Genomic DNA, 19,090 nt, shown 5'->3' on the forward strand with positions numbered 1-19,090 from the left:
TCCAGGACACAAACGTAATGTAAATAAATGTAAATTCTTGCCCGCTAAAGCGTATCTTTTTAAAGCGTGAAATTTTAGTATTTTCTTCGATTCAAACGCTTCAAAATACTTCACACTGAATTTTGTAAGTAAAGATTAATGGCTTCGCAAAGATTTGAAAGGTAGCTGATAATAGCTTTGAAAAATTACGTGACTCGAGGTCTAGCCGATCGAAAGTGAAACTTGTCATGTCAGCACATTCTTTTACACCAACGTAATGGTATTTATTCACAGATTCTGGCCCGCTGAAATATATTCTTCTCTCGACGCATAGAAATTTAGAATTTTCTTTGAATAAAACGCTTCAAAATTGTATATTTCACACTAAACATTTTTTGTAAAGACAAAAAATAAGAAAATTTATCCATTTGTTACTAATTTGTAGCTTCTAAACATCGCGTGACATTAAGCATGACCGAGTGGAGGTTTGGGACAGGTCACCGACAAAACGAAAAATAACAAGAGCTCTTAGAGCTTACAACTGCGCTGGTCTCGTGAGCACTTTAGGGGAGCCATGTGGGGGGAACAAAAAATGCACCCCCCCTCCCCTTATCCCCTTTACCTGCGTCGAACAATGTTGCGACTGACAAACAAGATTGTAAGAAAACACCTTGCGTGACATTTCATGGTTGACTAGTTCCATCCGAAATTAAACATTTTTCTTATATGCTAATGGTGGCCAAATTTAATTCCCACGATCTTGATCCGTGAAACAAAAAAATCTTTTAAATCAGCATCCAGTGTTGTCTTGAATTACCGTTTAAAGATTGAATAACCAGCTCCGAAAATGGAATATTGGAGCAAATAATTAAATCAAATTTGAGAAGAACACTAGACCTGTGTTTTGCTGAATGGGAATTCCCCGGGGAATTAATTTACCAATGACGTAATCCTTGCAAGTCGGCATGTTTGTCTCAGTGGTTTTCCATCAGATTTCAGAAATCCTTTAGATAACACAGCTCCAAAAATAAATAACGCTAAAACGTCGAATATTTCACACTTAACATGCTAAGTTTAGACCAGAGGATTTGTTTAGTTTCCGTTTGTAGCAGATTTAAACCTTTCAGAGCATTGCGTGATTCTTGCCGATCAGTGTCTTGTGAAAGTAAAAATTTGTTAACGCCAGCACATTCCAGGACACAAACGTTATGTAAATAAATGTAAATTCTTGCCCGCTAAAGCGTATTAATTAGTAGAAATTTTAATATTTTCTTCGATTCAAACGCTTCAAAATACTTCACACTGAATTTTGTAAGTAAAGATTAATGGCTTCGCAAAGATTTGAAAGGTAGCTGATAATAGCTTTGAAAAATTACGTGACTCGTAGTCTAGCCGATCGAAAGTGAAACTTGTCATGTCAGCACATTCTTTTACACCAACAAAATGGTATTTATTCACAGATTCTGGCCCGCTGAAATATATTTTTCTTTCAACGCATGAAAATTTAGAATTTCCTTTGAATAAAACGCTTCAAAATCGAATATTTCACACTAAACATTCAGACTTTGTAAAGACAAAAAATAAGAAAATGTTTCCATTTGTTACTGATTTGTAGCTTCTAAACATCGCGTGACATGAGCTTGACCGAGTGGAGGTTTGGTACAGGTCACCGACAAAACGAAAAATAATAATAAACCCCGTGCAGAGCAAGAACTGCGCAGCGCAGTTAATAATAAACCCCGTGCAGAGCAAGAACTGCGCAGCGCAGTTAATAATAATAATAAACCCCGTGCAGAGCAAGAACTGCGCAGCGCAGTTAATAAACCGCGTGCAGAGCAAGAACTGCGCAGCGCAGTTAATAATAATAAACCCCGTGCAGAGCAAGAACTGCGCAGCGCAGTTAAAAACGCACGCAAGCAAACGCGAATATCCTTAGAAGAGAAGCAGCGCGGTCATAAAGAGCCAGGCAAACCACAATTTTCGTGGGGGCATTTTTCACAAAAGGATACGAAATTGCAAAATATAAATATGACAACTCAATTACACCGTAAAGTGTTAATATCATGCACTGTAGGGTCGTGTAATAGTCCCGGGCGGGAGTGATAGTCAGTTTGCAAAATCATTCTACACAAGCACGTCATGAACAACCTTGAACAAAGTTCCCTCGAGGCGAGTTGTTTCAACTACACAAAGCGAAACTCCCCTCTTCCAACAAAAGAAATGAGTTGATACAGTTGATAACGATTGAGCAGTCCACCATCTCTAAGAGACCCAGCAGAGTTTTGTCCACATTAAAGTTCTGCAAACCCGAGTATGTCAGGTATGTTCTAAATATATTCTGGCACAGAATTTCGAGCAAAGTTTAGTTTCGTTAGCTGGCATTCCGCCGGCAGAATTCTTCGCTTTTGAGCAGAATTGAGAAAAATCGGTAACACAAAGAATGTAGCTAGCGTTTTGGTATTTGCAAGGTTTCAAACGCACAATGTAGATAGGATACATTAGGCTAAAGCTCAAAAACCCATTATGACAAACATGAGCAAAAATGTTTGACGACCGAATGTAAACAGCAAAATGTAACAAACAGTTTGGTCGTATAATGTTTAATTAAGCTTCTCGAGTACATGTAAATAATCATAAGGCTTTTCTCATTTTTCAGGTTTGACTTAGTACACAATTCAGTGGCCGAGGTAATAGAGAAAGATTAGAAGAAGAAGAAGAAGAAATATCGTTTATTATTAATCGGGCGGGGCCTGGGCCCGATTCATAATCTGCACGGAATTTTTTTTTTTTTTTTTTGTCGGTAAATCGATCCAGACCCACGCGGCCCAGCCGGCTCTTCTGTCACGGTCCACGGTCACGCAAGATTTAATATTTAATAGCGATCAGCCGATCACTCGCGTTTAACATGAACACTCTGCTCTCTGAAATGTATTATTTTGTTTCATTCCATATTTTACAAGAAGAGAGGGCTGAATATAATCACATAGCGAAAACAAAGACCGCTTGGACATGTCCAAGCTATTTAAAACTACCACTGCGTCAGACCCATGTCACGCGATCTCTCACTTGTAGCTATAAAAAATCATTCACCTATTTTCTGTTTGAATACTCTGTGCACTGTTTGTGTGAACTATTTATTGTTGTGTTACTCAAGCGTTTGGCTCGGAGCGAGTACAAGTCGTACAATTTACCCGGAACGTGTTAAATATTGCAAAACGACGACCTATTTTCTGGATATCCCAATTTTTGTTTTGAGTTTACGGTATTTTGAGAATCGAAACGTTATGGAAACGTAAGTTGCAAGCTCAGCAAGAATGTGTCAAAGCACGGGATACACGTCATCGCGCCAGGGGAATTACCAAAAGCTTGTCGGAAGACGCTAAACGGAGAAACACAATGGGATGGCCTTAGTCTACTCTTTATTTTGGCGTGATTTGGCTTTCTTTTAAATGAACTGGTTTGGGTTTATTTTATTGAACATTCGGAACAAAATAAATATTTGCATGCGTAAAAAGGCATTTTTCCGGCTAGGCATGTGGTTTTAAAAAGCAAAAGATGACGTGGTAAAGGAAATTCATGTCACGTTCACTCCGTGACTAACGCAAACACGACTTGTGTGTTTCTCAAGTGACTGCTTTTCTAAAGATTTTACTGTGCGGCACCGTGCCTTTAAGCCAAAGCACTGAAAGAGGTCAGGTGGTCAAACATTACCCGCACGATTATAAACTGCTTGCAGTTCTTGTTAAAAAACTTTTACACTTGGTAGTCCTTAGACTGAATTACGTGTAAATGTATAAAAACTATATATATTACAAGATTAAAAAAAAAATTAAAAGCTATTTACATTAAATATATTAAGAAACTGTGCATTTAGGACTTCAATTCACTCACCATTCCTGGCTGTCGAAATCACAGCGGCGGTGAGAAGGTTCGATATTTTCCTCTCTTTCTCGTGTCTCGCTGTTTTTCTCTGGAGGCTCAAAACGCTATGGTTGAAATACCATAGAAAATTCTAAATCAGCCCCTGACATATCCCCTCCTATAGCTCTCAGAAAATCAGTGAAATCGCTAGCAGAAGTTGAGCTCTCACTGATAGAAATTTGAGTCAGCCATGTTCGTGACTTGTTGTGGTTCCACACCTGTGACGTATCACATCAGATGACCACAATCGAAGCGTTCATGGCGAGATGTCACAAAAGCGGCAAAATTCGAAGTTTCACGTTAAAATTAACCGGTAAAAAAGCTTCTGAAGTCAAATTTTTTGCTTTCTGTATGATCTTGGGAACATTTGGAAGCTTTTAATGAAATATAGTTTTCTAGCCGAGAGTTGCCCTTTAACAAAAACTTTCTAACAAAAGATAGCTTACATTTACAGCCTCAAGTTTAACTAAATCACTATTATTGATTAACAGCTGTTTTCCTTGCACAACAGATGTGGTTGTTTTTAATTTTAATGATTCTACCGAAAAAACTGAACTAAGCTTCAACTTTTTAAAAAAAAATATCTGCACAAAAATGGTGATAAAGGGCAAAGCCATTCTGTTGTTTCAGAAAATATTCACACCCTTTGTCTGAACGGCAACCCCACCCTCCACCCTGCTGAAAAACTCCACTTAAGGTTTATAGGAACAATCCTATACTTTCAGTTTAGTTTCTTTATTGATGCACACAAACTTGCAAGTTAAATCACTTGAGCTCTTCTTTCACTACTCCTCAATAGGGACAATCAAATTGTACTGAATTGCATCGAACCCATGGCCTCCCACCTCTGAATGTTATAAAATTATACAATATTGTCCACTTTAAAAAGTGTAAATGAAGAATAGAGATCATTGAATTCTTATTGCAAATCCTTTTCTTACATGTAAAATCTTCATTACATAAATTATTTTGTTGTAGTTTTTGTCTTCTCTGGAGTTGCCTTGAATAGTAAATTATCAAAGACCTTCTGCACAGACAATTTGAAAAGCGAAGAAGCAGCTGCCATTTTGTTGACAATCGCACGCTACTCACCTTCTACAACAGAATAGATAATAAGTAGCGTAGCCAGTTAGAGAACGGCGTTTGTGATAGAAGGCTAGTAGATTTATACTAATCGCTGATAAAACAGATTACAACAGAATACATTTTTCCTTGTTTTTAAACTTTAAAGTTCATATAATTATTGCACATTTTGGACTGTAATTCTTTAGAGTTTCTACCATAACAATTAGACTACTCATCCTTGTTTTGTTTGAGGGATAGACAACTTGGCTGTGCCTCATTGACTATTTGCTCATATAAAACACAGACTTGTGGTCGAATTGTTAAACAAGGAAAACCATATTCTAGTTGGTCCATCAATAAGCTCTCATATACAGTAGATCCCCGGTAACTCAAACTCAGATAACTTGAACAACCCCACTAACTCAAACTGACTTTCATTTCCCTTGGATTTGACAACACTTTTCAGTCATTTTACTCGGTTAACTCGAACTCGGATAACTAAAAAACCTTGCCAAAATCGAACTAAATTTTGTTTCCCTTGAATAAAATTTGGGACAAATTTACCTCAATAACTCGAATACTGATTCTTGCAACTCGCCACGGTTGACCATTGATTAGAGCAATGAACAGATCATATATTTGACAGCTATTTTCTGCTCTTATCATAAGAACTATGTATGGCCGTGTTAGAGTTTCTGACAAGATAAGTTCAATTTGCACTGTACTGTATACTGAAGTGCTGAAAAATCAGTAAACTTTCAATTATTAACTTGGCATTAGAGTTTTGACGAGATAAGTTTAATTTGCACTGCACTGTAAACTGAAGTGCTGAATGATGAGTAAAATATCAATCATTGACTTGACAAATTGAATACTCAATCCACCCCGTTAACTTGAAACCCTCTAACTCAAACTGTTTTTCATTTCCCTTCAGAGTTCGAGTTACCGGGGTTCTACTGTATGTTATAATGAAAAATTTCGACTTGAGAAACAAATTCTAGGAGATCACAATGTTCCATAAGGCCCCTTCCAGCTAGCGCCGACTATGGGTGAAACGTAAGTATTTTGCTCCTTGTGAAGAATTCGATTCATATCACCGGTATCCATAATCCCGTAGTCCCACCATGTTGTAAAGTATAATTTTCAAGATGGCGAATTGCTACGAAAACGACAATCACATCCATACTTATAAAATAAAAAATGGCATGGTGTGAGCCAAAGTAATAACCTAACATGCCATGAGGACATTACAGTAATAAGAGGCTCCGGCTGAACGAACCCGAGTTGATCGATCGAGCAAATCTTGGAGCACAGCACATTCCCGCGCCAACTGAACTTTAAACGAATCTTGTGCACTCCGATCATCAATAATCTTAAGTATTACGAGCTTGATTACGTACCTTATTAAGTCCTTTGGATAAATATGAAGGCGACGATAGCGGACAAATCAACAAAATCAACACGCGTACGAAACAACCAACATCGAACCAAAACGAAACCACTGCAAGTCAAACTGATCACGTGATTACCTTGCCGGGGTAGGGAGCGCCAACAAGGCCAATAAAATCTGCTTTTGTCGATATTCCTGCCCTTGAGTAGTTCTTTAGCTTTAAAATACTGCACTGTACTTTCTATTTCAGAATACATGTACACGAGACTGAATCAATCCGTTATTTGTTATCGACCAAGCAGCTTTTCCTGGGGAATGAGCGCCTCCCGCGAGTTTTTACGTCTCGCCTCGTAAAGAGATGTGGGTCACGGTGTCTTTTATATACTCCTTTCTCGTTCTTATCGGCTATCGCTGTCTCTTCATTTTCCATAGCTAGAGCCATTTTTGATTCTTTGTGCAATAATAATTACATGAATAAAAAGGTTATTTAAAAAAATCTGGGATTTCTTTCCACGCATTTCAAAGCTTGAGGCCCTAACCTAGTAGCATTGACTAACAAACTGGGACAGCACTGAAAATGAACTTTCTAAACTATTCTGCAGGAAAATTTAAGTTTTGACTTCAGGACAATCTGTCTTCTTCTTTCTCTTGAAGCTTCCTCCGACAATTCACTGTGTAATGTTTTTCAAAGTCCAGTTCCTGAACTCTCTCTTCAGCGCGTCCTTTATAGGGGTTAGGGCGCGCGGAAGAGAGAGTTCAGGGACTGGACTATGGTTTTCACCGTAACCGGATTTTGCCGATGGTCCGAGGTTCAGTCTCCTCTCCCCAGGTAACCTCGGACTTTCTGTAAGATCAGGTTATTCTCACGTGACTGATAGAGACAGGGATGGTTACATCCGTTTCTCATCACTGTGATTTTGTAATTTATATTTTGTCTTTGTAAAACCACCTACTACAACACTTGGGGAACTTGCAGTCATGTAAAAGTTAAATGTAAAAGTTTATATAGAAACGGCTCTCATTCCTAGTTTTCCTACTAGTGATGTCCGTCAAAAAAACTTATTAACTAAAGAGCACAAGCACTTTTATATTGTTAATCAGCCTTTCATTAAGATGACAGCTCTTTTAGAAGATACTGTTAATTTAGCGGACTACCTAAACTCATAAAGTGAAAGAACCAAGCATCACACGTAAATCTTTCATACTACTTCATACCTTTGGTGAAACCCTACCAAACAGGGATGGGTAGTGCGCGTTTTTTCATTCCCCGTGGTTCTACTCGTCAATTTGTAATAAACTTCCTCGTGGCCTGAGCTCCAAATTTAATTCACGTCATAATCTATCATCCCAAACAAATCTCTCTAATATACAATCGCCGCCGTCCCAACCTCCCACAGACAATTGTGCTTGAAATCGAAAGTGGCGGAATCTAGAACTAATTTCTCGCCGTAGCAAGATCTTCAAATTTCGATTTCTTTCTTACTTTCTCAAACTTATTAATAATTCATTAAGTTATAAAAACAAAGAAAACTGTAAAGGAGGTTTGAATACCCGGTCTTATTAAGCATAATTTTTTTTAAAAAATTAATAAATGAAGAAGCGTTCTCAAGTCAAATACTTAGAAAAAAGATTTTCTGAGCCCCCAACGGGAGTCGAATCCATGACCTTCCAGATACCGGTTGGACGCTCTAACCACTGAGCTATGGGAGACTCGTGGTGAGCGAGGTCATATACAAGGATTTTATTTCTGCGTTTACTCCGTAGTTTTTGTTTCGATTGAGAAGATATATCAAACACTTGAAACAGTGTTTCATCGGCTATCCAAACACCTCAAACTTCATCAAAAATACTCCGCTGCGCGTCTTATTTTCAACTCTCTTCTCGGTGTTTGGATAGCCGGACGAAACACTGTCTCTCATGTTTGATAATTTACTTCCACACAAACTAAATAGTTCTAAGATTTTGCTGGTTAATCATTTTGTTTTCTTCTCCACACGTAGTAAGGCAATGACATAATCGTTAAAAAAATAAATTGTTAACAGGCCCTCGGGCAAAGAAAAGTTGTAACAACAAACGGCACGCAATGCGTGCGTACATTACGCGGATGACGGCGGAATGGTGTCAGTCACGAGAAATGAGAACTGAACTGGTATTTGTAAAAGTGTTGAGTCTGATGATCAAATTGGGCATAATACTAACAGAAACTTCTAAATTGGAAATAAATGGGCATTTTATAATTTTGGCCTAGGCTGCCACAGCTTCGCCACGTGCGCGTGAATTCCCAAACATGAGCCTGCTCACTGTAGGGTTATAAGACTCAGCAAATCAAAACTTTCTAATATTCAGTAAAGCGTATTTAAAAACGCTACATAAGCTACGATAAAATGCTGTTTTGACTTTATTAAGCCAGGACATACAGCAGCCGTTTTCACAGCTTATTAATCATTTACTGTTCATTATCACGATACTAGTATAGACTACGAGTGAAAATGGCCGCGCGCAACCTTTTTATTTACGCGTCTATCTCCGAGATTTTGCGCGGCCATTTTTCCACGCGCGCGTTTATCCGTTTCTTGCAAGACGGACTAGGATAAAAGAAAGGCTGCTTGCGGGCTAGTACCAGTTGGTCCTCATAAGCAAGAGCTTAAGGCAAATTTAGGGTGAGGGTTAAAAGGATTGTATATATATGAAGTTTGTTTCCTTCAGTTTGTATCCCATATTCCCAAACAGTTAACGTACATGTTCCTCTGTTCCCTGAAAACCCTCAAAGAGCCTGAGGTCTCACTAATTTATATAAGTAGATTTATTCATTTAGCAACAGTAACAAAACGATTTATTATATGATTTCCTAACATAACAACAGTTGAACTATTTTAAAGTGATCTTATAACAAAACGGTTCACTTCATGTTTTAAAGTATAAATTCAAAACCATGATCCCAAAACCTAAAACTTTACAGTGTGATGTAAACGAGAAAAAAGACTCGTAGAAAGTCGCTGAAACAAAAAATGGTTACAAGAAGTGATATTCATAAACAATTGTAAACATAAACTCTCACTTGTGGTGATATATATTATTGGAATGTTAACGTCCTGAAACATGACAAGGCAACGCCAACAAGGTTTTACATAAAACAATCTACCGGTAACTTTACAATCTAATAAAACTGCATAAACTCAACTTTTTAATACTAAAAAAAGAACAGGCCCCCTTATATTAGTGTTTCGTACCAATTTCTACTAATTTAATAGGAGCACTTAAAGTGCCTATGAAGTAAAAAATAATTGCTGTTTATTTTAAAGGCTTTTCAAAATAAAGAAGAATGGCGTTTTCCTTTTTGCAATATCTTTTTTCGTTTTAGAGATATTTACGTTGTTATCTTATGCAAATTAGGAAAGTGATGACGTCATTAATTGTTCCACAAAAAGATGAAGCATTGAATCAAGAATATCTCTTGGAATATTTGAGCTGTGTTCTTCAAACTTGGCACGATTAATGTACACCACAAAAGACAGAAAATGACACCTGTCGTGCCGTTGCCATGGCAACAGTTTTGCTGCAATACCTATTTTAATTAATACTGATATCCCCAGTTTTTGCTTAATCAAAGATGATCCACTCCCAACAAGCTAATGAGGAGAGTTGTGTGTTCCAAGCTGGACCCTCTGCCCCACTTTAAAGGGTTGCAAATTGAGATATTTGGCTTATGACATAAAGAGCCTGGAACCAAGAGTGTTGCCATGGTTACATCATAGTATGAGCCATCTTGCACCTTTAAGGAAGGTCACTACTGATGCCAAGTTTCAGAAATATCACCTTTATATTTTCAGAGATATCCTTGATTTTGTGATCTATCTTTTAGTGGAACAATTTATGACGTCATCACTTTCCTCATTTGCATAACACAAAAACGTGAATATATCCTAAACGAAAGAATATCTTTCAAAACGGTAAACGCCATTCTTCTTTATTTGTAAAAGTCTTTCAAATAAGCATTAATTAATTTTTACTTCATACGCACTTTAACGTCAAAATCCAGGACCGTAACTAGCAAGAGGCAAGACGAGACACTTGCCTCGTGATGTTTTTTTATCCAAAATTAAAAACAAAATATGTTTAGTTGGGAAAAATAATCCTTAGTTCATTGTAGTTGAACAAGATTGATTTTTTTAAGAAATACCTTTTGAAAAATGTTTAAGAAAGAGTTTCAGAGCTTCTAGCTCTCCAATGTTTCTGCAGGGCACGCCCCATAACCTCCATCAAGATCTTGCCTCGTCTATGCTAAAAGTCTGGTTACGGCCCTGAAATCCCGATGGCAGAAATGGATTTAAGGTTGATTTCTCTGTGGACTTTGCAGGTACATATTTATACTTTGTCCATATTGCTTCGCTTCTTTTTATCATTTACTTACAATCAGCGTACCTTATTGTTACTTATTCTCACGTTAACGTGATTTCGCGAAAATTGAAGAGGTAGATTTCTGGGGACTTGAATTTCGCGGTCTCGCCGAAAAACTTTCGTTGAAAGTACAATGTTACGCGAACATTTTCCAAATCTGATCCGCATTAAAAAAGAGGTAGTCGTAGAATCCGCACTACGAATTTTAAAGCTATATTTTACAGTCAAATTGAAAAGAACAATACCAAATGAAAACAAAACCTAAAACAAGTAGACATGCTCGTTTGCTACAACGCTCAAAGTACTTCATAGTTGTATGATTCGGAGAAAGCAAGCATGAACACGGATAACAATGTAAACTGAAGTTACGGTTAATAAATGGGTTTTACAGCAGGGTGTTAAATTTTGCGTCATTATTTCTAACGTTTTTCCGGGGTTCTTTTCGTTATGTAACCTTTAACACTACGGTAAGAACCACCCAAAAATCAATCTTTTCGCATACCATGTTTGTACATGTGGTACAGTATTCCACAAACGTTGTGACAAAATTCACCGCACATCCAACAGGTGTATTTCTCCCTGTCTTCCAAGGATATCTTCTTGCATCTGTGTCTCTTTAAACCACTGTCATCTTTGAAGCCTTTACTGCATTGGCTGCACTTGTGGGGCATATCACTATGATATGATCTGTTGTGATATGACAGACTTGAACGCTGAGTGAAACAATTGTCACATTGAGTGCATTTAAAGGGTTTTTCACCACTGTGAATTCTCAAATGACGACGCAAATCTTCTGCCCAATTAAACCACTTGTCACATTTAGTACACCTGAAGGGTTTCTCACCACTGTGAATTCTCAAATGACTTTGCAAATTTCTTGCCTGACGAAAGCTCCTATCACATTGAGTACATTTGTGGGCTTTTTCACCACTGTGAATCTTTAGGTGACGATGCAAACTTGGTGATTGTTTAAAGCACTTGCCACACTGACTACATTTGTAGGATCTCTCTTCACTGTGAATTTTTAGGTGCGTTTTCAAATTTTCTGCCCGATTGAAACACTTGTCACATTGAATGCATTTGAATGGTTTTTCGCCACTGTGAATTTTCAGGTGACAGTGCAAACCCTGTGACTGTTTAAAGCATTTGTCACACTTAGTACATTTGTAGGGTCTCTCATCACTGTGAATTTTGAGGTGACTTTTTAGATGTACTGCCTGTTTAAAACACTTGCTACACTGAGTGCATTTAAAAGGTTTTTCACCACTGTGAATCCTCAGATGATCCTTTAAATTTGACTGGCGATTAAAACATTTCTTACAAACACTGCATTCAAATGCCTTGTCTTTATTCTTACTCGCCATATTCACATCCGTTCTTGACTCCTCACAACCTTTTCAAACAAGAAAACAATATTATGTTAGTTTAAGTAGCATTTTTAACAATAACAGGAAAAAGGGACATAATTTGTACCGTCAGGAATAACCTAGAAGTGAAAAAAATATTGTTGTCTGCTGTTTGGGCAAAACATTGGCTGATGCAATGTGCAGGGCACAAGCACAGGTCACTGCGATAAACGGGCTTAACATGACTCCTAGCCTGAAATACTACCCCAACCTGTTTTATGCTTTTGACTACTAGCTGCTGTTCAGAAAATGACCCTGAACTCCTCCCTTGGAGAAGAGCAAAGACTGGATTTGAGAGAACAGCAGAAGTCGAACCTTGTTTAGCCTGTTTAAATATTAGTAGCATGGAGACCTGCACTTACGACCTAAGAAATGTTACCTATGATTTGTACCAGCCACCAAAACATGAGCAATGATATTGTACCTCATGTTCTGCTTTTTACCGTGTATTTATAAAAGAGGGACAATTTTTAGCTGATTACTTAATCAGGAAATCAGGAAACTCAGAAATTAAAGGCTCACTTCAACCCGGCATGTTTTAAAGAACCTTCACTCAGGGCTCTTGACTTGGAGGAGGACGATCGAGGCAGAAATGAAAACAGCAGGGAAGACGTGGAAAGAACTTGAGAAGGTAGCCATGGAAAGGGAGCAATGGAAATCTCTGGTCTCAGCCTTATGTGCCTCCTAGGCGCGAAGAGGATTATGACTGTCACTCAGGGCTCACCAAAACCCCCGTCCGGTTGTCCGGGACAAGTAGATTTTCCTGTCGGGCAAGTGACTTTTCATGCTCATTTGCCCGACGGGCAAGGGCCCAGGCAAACCATCAATTAACTGATTTCTTAACCAACGATTTTGAAACAAAGAAGTACATTCTTAGCCTATTTCATGGGTCATCAAAGGTTATAAATGATCTTTTACAAAAACTAAAGGAAGTTTTGAACGAGGCTACTTTGAACAAGGCTTCGCGACAGTGATAAATTCGCGACAGTGATAAACACCGTTTGCAAGTCTTTAAGACCTTAATTTTTGGTTCTTATTTTCCATAGAATCAGCCACTCAAAAAAGTAAGGTAAAACAACAATTTTCTACGTTTTTGGTTTGTTTTGTTTTTTTGGGAGGGTGGGGGGAAGGGAGGTGCAGTGGGTTCATGAATTATTAATAAGTTTAAGAACCTGGGCAAGTGGGAAAAGTGTCTGGGCAAGCAGAATTTGAGAGTTACTTGCCCCACGGGCAAGCTGGAATTAAATATTTTGTCGAGCCCTGTTCACTGTTTAATGTGTGCCCTTATTAATATTGTTCATACATGTATGTGTAACCTTGTTGCGTGAAGCTTGAAGAAATGGACCCTTCAATATTGAAACAAAAAAAATTTCTAACAAAAGGTAGCTTAAATTTACAGCTTTGACGTGAATCAATAACATTGATTAACAGCTGTTTTTCTTGCACAACAGATATCGAGAAAACTGGATTAAGCTTTGAAAATAAAAATTTAATTGTAGTACAAGGCTTAGCTATTGTGTTATTTCAGAAAATATTCACACCCGTTTCTGAACTCCACCCTTCACCATGCTGGAAATTCCACTTAAAAGCTTTATACTTTCATTTAAAAGTTTTGGCTTTTAACATGCCTTTTCCTCCCCTAAGGAATGTCCAGTGACCTTCCTTGGGGTGAGTATAAATATTTCCTGAAATCACACATTAATGGAGGGGGCAGCGTCGCGAAGTGGTTTACTTTACGACACCGGTGTTCTAATGTGAGGTTTCCAGGTTTTAAGGCCTCCATTCTGTCACTAGCACGATTTGTTTTTAGTTGTTCTAAGTTTAAATCCTCGGTTACACTTTCTGTATAGCCAACTGGTCTGCCTACGGATTTATAGCCATGTTATCTGTGTTAGAAATATTTGTTTCCTCTGTTTCAGTGGCATGCCTGTAAACTAATTATCCCTAGTGTAAGTGAATGAAAACTATAAACAATGTTTACATGTTTGTACAATGATAATAATAATTATAATAAAACCTTTATTTAAGTGCCAACCTATTATTGCTCTTCTCTGGAGTGGTGTCTGCAGCCATAGTTTGTATGCTGCAACCATTTGCCATGAGCCAGAGGAATTAATTGGAAGTTATTTAGCAACACAAGGTGCACTTTGAACACTTCACTTTTGTTTATTAACCATGCGCAGCCGGGTCATAATCTGGCCAGCGTTTCATTTTGTCGGTAAATTGTTCCAGACCCACGCGGCCCAGCCGGGTTCTTGGTCATGGTCACGCAAGATTTGATGTTTACTAGCGATCATTCGTTTAAGATGAACACCCTGCTATCTCTTTAGAGTGAAATGTGTATTTTTGTGTCATTTGAGTTTTTTTTACCAGAAGAGAGGACTGAATAATCACCCAGCGAAACCAAAGAAGGCTTGAACATGTCCAAGCTGTTTAAAACTACAACTACGTCAGACCTATGCCATGCGATCGCTTGCCTGTAGCTTTAAATAATCATTCACCTATTTTGAAAATATTTACGAATACTCTGTGCTCTGTTTGTGTAAAATATTTATTTTTGTGTTATTCAAGCGTTCGGCTAGGAGCGAGTACAAGTCGTACAATTTACCCGGAACGTGTTGAATATTGCAAAACTTGATTTCTGGATATTACAATTTTTGTTTTGAGTTTATTTTGGGAAACGAAACGAAAATTGCAAGCTCAGCAAGAATGTGTCAAGGCACGGGATACATGTCATCCTGTCAGGGGAATTTAATTCCTGTTCAATCACACAGTAAGATATGCTTTATTTATATTTGCAAAAGCTCATCAGACGAAGCTAAACAAAGAAATGGACTTCTTTTTAATGCCATTCATGAACTGGTTTGGGTTTATTGAACATTCGGAACAAAATAAATATTTGCATGCGTAAGCACAAATTTATCCGGCCAGGCAAGTGGATTAAAGCAAGTGACGAGGTGAAGGAAATTCATGTCACGCACCACACTCCGTGCCTCACGCAAACACGACTAGTGTGTTTCTCAAGTGACTGATTTTCTAAAGATTTTTTTATGCTGTGAGGTGCCGTGCCTTTCTTGCCAAAGAACTGAAAGAGGTGGTCAACATTAACCACACGGTTATAAACTACTTGAAGTTTTCTTGTTTAAATTGCAATAAGTGGCAGATTTAATAAACTTACAGCAAAATACAGTGGAACCTCGATTTAACAAAGTGCCAAGGGACTGGGGAAATTTGTTCATTATATCAAGGGTTCATTATATCGAAAACCTCGATATAACGAATTCGCGAAAAAAACAACCAAATTGTTCGTTATATCGAGGTATAGTTAATCAATTTTTAACAATTTTATGCTGCACTACGAACCCAGCATTTTCGGATATTGACGATTTCTGAAAATAACATTTATAATTTCTAATATATGCACATAGATATGAGCATATGTACTTGAACTTGTTCTCTTGTTACAGGATTAAAGGATTTCCATCTTTGTTGGTCTGTTCCACATTCATCTTTTGTCGCGTGTTGACATTTTTTCGTTATATCGAGGTACATTTTATGTTTGGGTCTCTGGATTGTGTTCGTTATAACGAGGATTTCGTTGTATCAAGGTTTGTTATATCAAGGTCATGTTCCATACATTTTACTGTAACTTTAGACGGGCTGAAGAAAATCGTTCGTTAAACCAAGGACTTCATTATATAGAGGTTTGTTAAATCAAAGTTCTACTGTATACAGGTAAAAATTCTGAAGGAAGTCGAAATTTAATAACCCAGTTGAAATACAAATATTTCAACTGGGTTTGTAATTTTGTCAGCCATTTAGAATCTTTCTATGGTCTGAGAAAGAACTATGTCTTTGAAATGAAAATAAAATGATATCTTTTTCATTGAGACAGAAATCACCAAAGAAAAGAATAAATTCAACCTTCACATCACCAGCCAATTGTTGTGTGCTTTCATAACTGCCACATTTAAGTCTTTTTGTTAGTTTTGTGCTCTTGGTTGAACATTTTTTTATGCTATATTCTAATTCAACTATAAGATGGATTTTTATATGTTCTATAAGAAAATAATACACTTTTGAGGTCTTGAAAGGCAGCTGAATTTACTTGCCTAATGTCCCAGCATCCACTAGCAGCTTTTCTAGCCTCAATGGTGCATTATTTTCTTGCCGAACAAGAAAAGTCATCTTCTTGTTCGTAAATATACGTTATTAAGTATACACTTTAACCGTGGAAAGCGCTTTTCCTTCTCGCACAATAGGTTAAAAAGCATCGCATGACACAATATGCCCTAACTAAAATTGGGGAATGTCCGAGTGATACTCCCTGACTGATATTCCCCAGATTACGAACTTTGTGATCTACATTTGCCCATTCAGTTTTTAGCCCAAGGAAATTGTCAAATTGAAAAAGAATTTAACATTTTGGACATACCAATAATATTTTGAATGCCAACAGAATTATTTTAATGTTTGAAAGCTTTCAGAGAAGGTCTGCCAAAGTAAGGGGCCTTATGTAAAAATATTTGAAGGAAAATAAAAAAAAACAATAGCTCCAATTTGGCTGTTCCCCAAAAGGCACAGTTTTTCTTTCCGAGAGCAAAGCTCTCGGAAAATATGGAAAACTGAGAACAGATACAAATATCCGTGGACAAATATCCGTGCAAATTTTCGTGCCAATTATGGAGGTGATAAATATATATTTAAACTTGAGCAGTGAATAGTCGAATATAACAATGTCCCAGTTGTCCCCTTCCAGCAAATGGCCAACTTTGGGTGAAAAGTTACTACTGGGTATTAGCTCACTATGTAATACATACTACTTATTAACCGAGAGTGAGGTCATTACAGGGGAATCTCAGACCGAGGTCTTGATGTATTGACCGAGCGACAGCGAGGTCAATACATCAAGGTCGAGGTCTGAGATTCCCCTGTAATGACCGAACGGACGAGGTTAATAAGTTATTTATTATATGGCCTTTAAGCACTATTCAAAAGAAGAGTATAATCAAGGGAAAAAACACTGGAGGTAAAACTCGCTCTCGCTCTCTGTGGCTCTCTTCGTCGCTAATACTAAGGAAGTATCGGTATGCTTATATTTTTCTCTCAGTTATTGAAAAGATAGTTATATTTTGTCGGCATTTTTTGTTGTTTTTGCCCCCTCGCTAGTAGCTTTTACTCACAACTCAAAAAACCGTCGAGCCGAGAAAAATTTTCATAATGCCCGGTCATTACAAGAAAATAATGCCCGCTCAGCAGCCAATCAGAGCGCACGTACTATTGTAGCCATATAATAATCGTAAATAATCTCGATCCATATCCCTAATCCCGTAGTCCGACCATATAATCGGTTGTAATATTTTCAAGATGGCGGGAGGTAGTAAGTCGAAGGAACCGTCTGCTACGAAAACGACAATTACAGAATTCACACCCAATACTTATTGAAGAAAAAGGCATATTGTTAACCAAAAAATAACCTTTCATGTCATGAGGACATTAATAAAAGGCGCAGGCTGAACAAACCCGAGTTGATCGACTATTAAATCTCAGCAAATCTTGGAACACAGAACATTACAGCCAACTAAACTTTAAACAGTTCTTGTGCACTGTGATCATCAATATTTATAAGTATTATGAGTTTGATTACGTACCTTATTAAGTCCTTTGGGTAAAAATGCAGGCGACGATAGCGGACAAATCAACAAAATCAACACGCGTACGAAACAACCAACATCGAACCAAAACGAAACCACTGCAAGTCAAACTGATCACGTGATTGCCTTGCCGGGGGTAGGGAGCGGCAACAAGGCAAAGAAAATCTCCTTTTGTTCCATTTTTTGCTGTTCCTGCCTTGGAAGAGATTTTTAACTGCTGTGTACTTTCTATTTCAAATAAATGTACACGAGACTGAATCAATTCGTTATTTGTTATCGACCAAGCAGCTTTTCCTGGGTAACGAGCGCCTCCCGCGAGTCTCGAGAGTGTCACGTCTTCTGCGTGATTCTCGCGCGGTTTTTACGTCTCGCCTCGTGAACAGTTCAGGGGAGCAGTGAAATGGGTCGCGGTGTCTTTTATATACTCCCTTCTCGTTCTTATCGGCTATGGCGGTCCCTTTTTTTTCCAAAGCTCGAGGCATTTTGTTTCTTTGCTCAACAGTAATTACATGAATAAAAAGTTTATTTAAAAACAAATTCTGGGATATCCCTTTTCCACGCACAATCTAAGTAAGCACTGAAAATGAACTTTCTAAATTTTCTGCTCAGTTTAAACTTCAAGACAATCTGTCCTTTTCCTCTAAATTCCCCCCCCCCCCCCCCCGAGAATTCACTGTGCAATGGTTTTCATAGTCCAGTTCCTGAACTCTCTCTTCAGCGCGCCCTTTATAGGGGTTAGGGCGCGCGGAAGAGAGAGTTCAGGAACTGGACTGTGGTTTTCACCGTAACCGGATTTATCCGATGGTCCTAGGTCCAGTCTACTCTTCCTAGGTATTAAACCTCGGACTTTCTGAAAGATCAGGTTATTCTCGACTGATTAATACAGGGAAGATTACATCCGTGAACTCAACACTCTGATTTTGTAATTTATATTTTGTCTTTGTAAAACGTGCAGACATGTTCAATTACATGTAAAAATGTTAGAAACGACTCTCATTTCTGTCCTGCTAAAAATATTTTAAACTAAAGAGCACACACACTCTTGTACTGTTTATCAGCCTTTCATTAAGATGACAGCTCTTTTAGAACATACTGTTACTTTAACAGACTTCTTAAACTTTTCAAGTGAAAGAACCAAGCATCACACATAACACTTTTCAAACTACTATATACCTTTGGTCAAACCCTATCAAACGGAGATGGTTAGTGCGTGTTTGTGCATTTCCGTGGTTCTCCTCATTAATTTGCTCCAAATTTAATTTATGTCATAATCGAGC

The 19,090-nt window shown here is 37.9% G+C and overlaps 2 protein-coding genes across 3 annotated transcripts in view; both read right to left on the bottom strand.

Annotated features, from left to right (window-relative positions):
• LOC144663763 (uncharacterized) overlaps positions 1–19,090 on the bottom strand; it is a 190,850-nt gene that overhangs the window by 127,879 nt on the left and 43,881 nt on the right. The gene's annotated exons all lie outside the window — the stretch shown is intronic.
• LOC144663749 (uncharacterized) overlaps positions 10,447–19,090 on the bottom strand; it is a 125,189-nt gene continuing 116,545 nt past the window's right edge. Inside the window, exons 1-2 of one of the 2 annotated variants that reach the window (XM_078524803.1) lie at positions 17,811–17,876; positions 10,447–12,146 (exon numbers count right to left, since the gene is read on the bottom strand). In XM_078524803.1, coding sequence (XP_078380929.1) covers positions 11,239–12,117 — 879 coding nt within the window. In that variant the 5' untranslated portion in view covers positions 12,118–12,146; positions 17,811–17,876 and the 3' untranslated portion in view covers positions 10,447–11,238. Of the gene's footprint in view, positions 12,147–17,810; positions 17,877–19,090 lie in introns of those variants that run through there. The other variant, XM_078524804.1, reaches the window with a different exon arrangement.

The sequence above is a fragment of the Oculina patagonica genome, chromosome 8 (assembly GCF_052425735.1).
Source record: "Oculina patagonica isolate OP01 chromosome 8, crgOcupat, whole genome shotgun sequence".
Lineage (NCBI taxonomy): Eukaryota > Metazoa > Cnidaria > Anthozoa > Scleractinia > Oculinidae > Oculina > Oculina patagonica.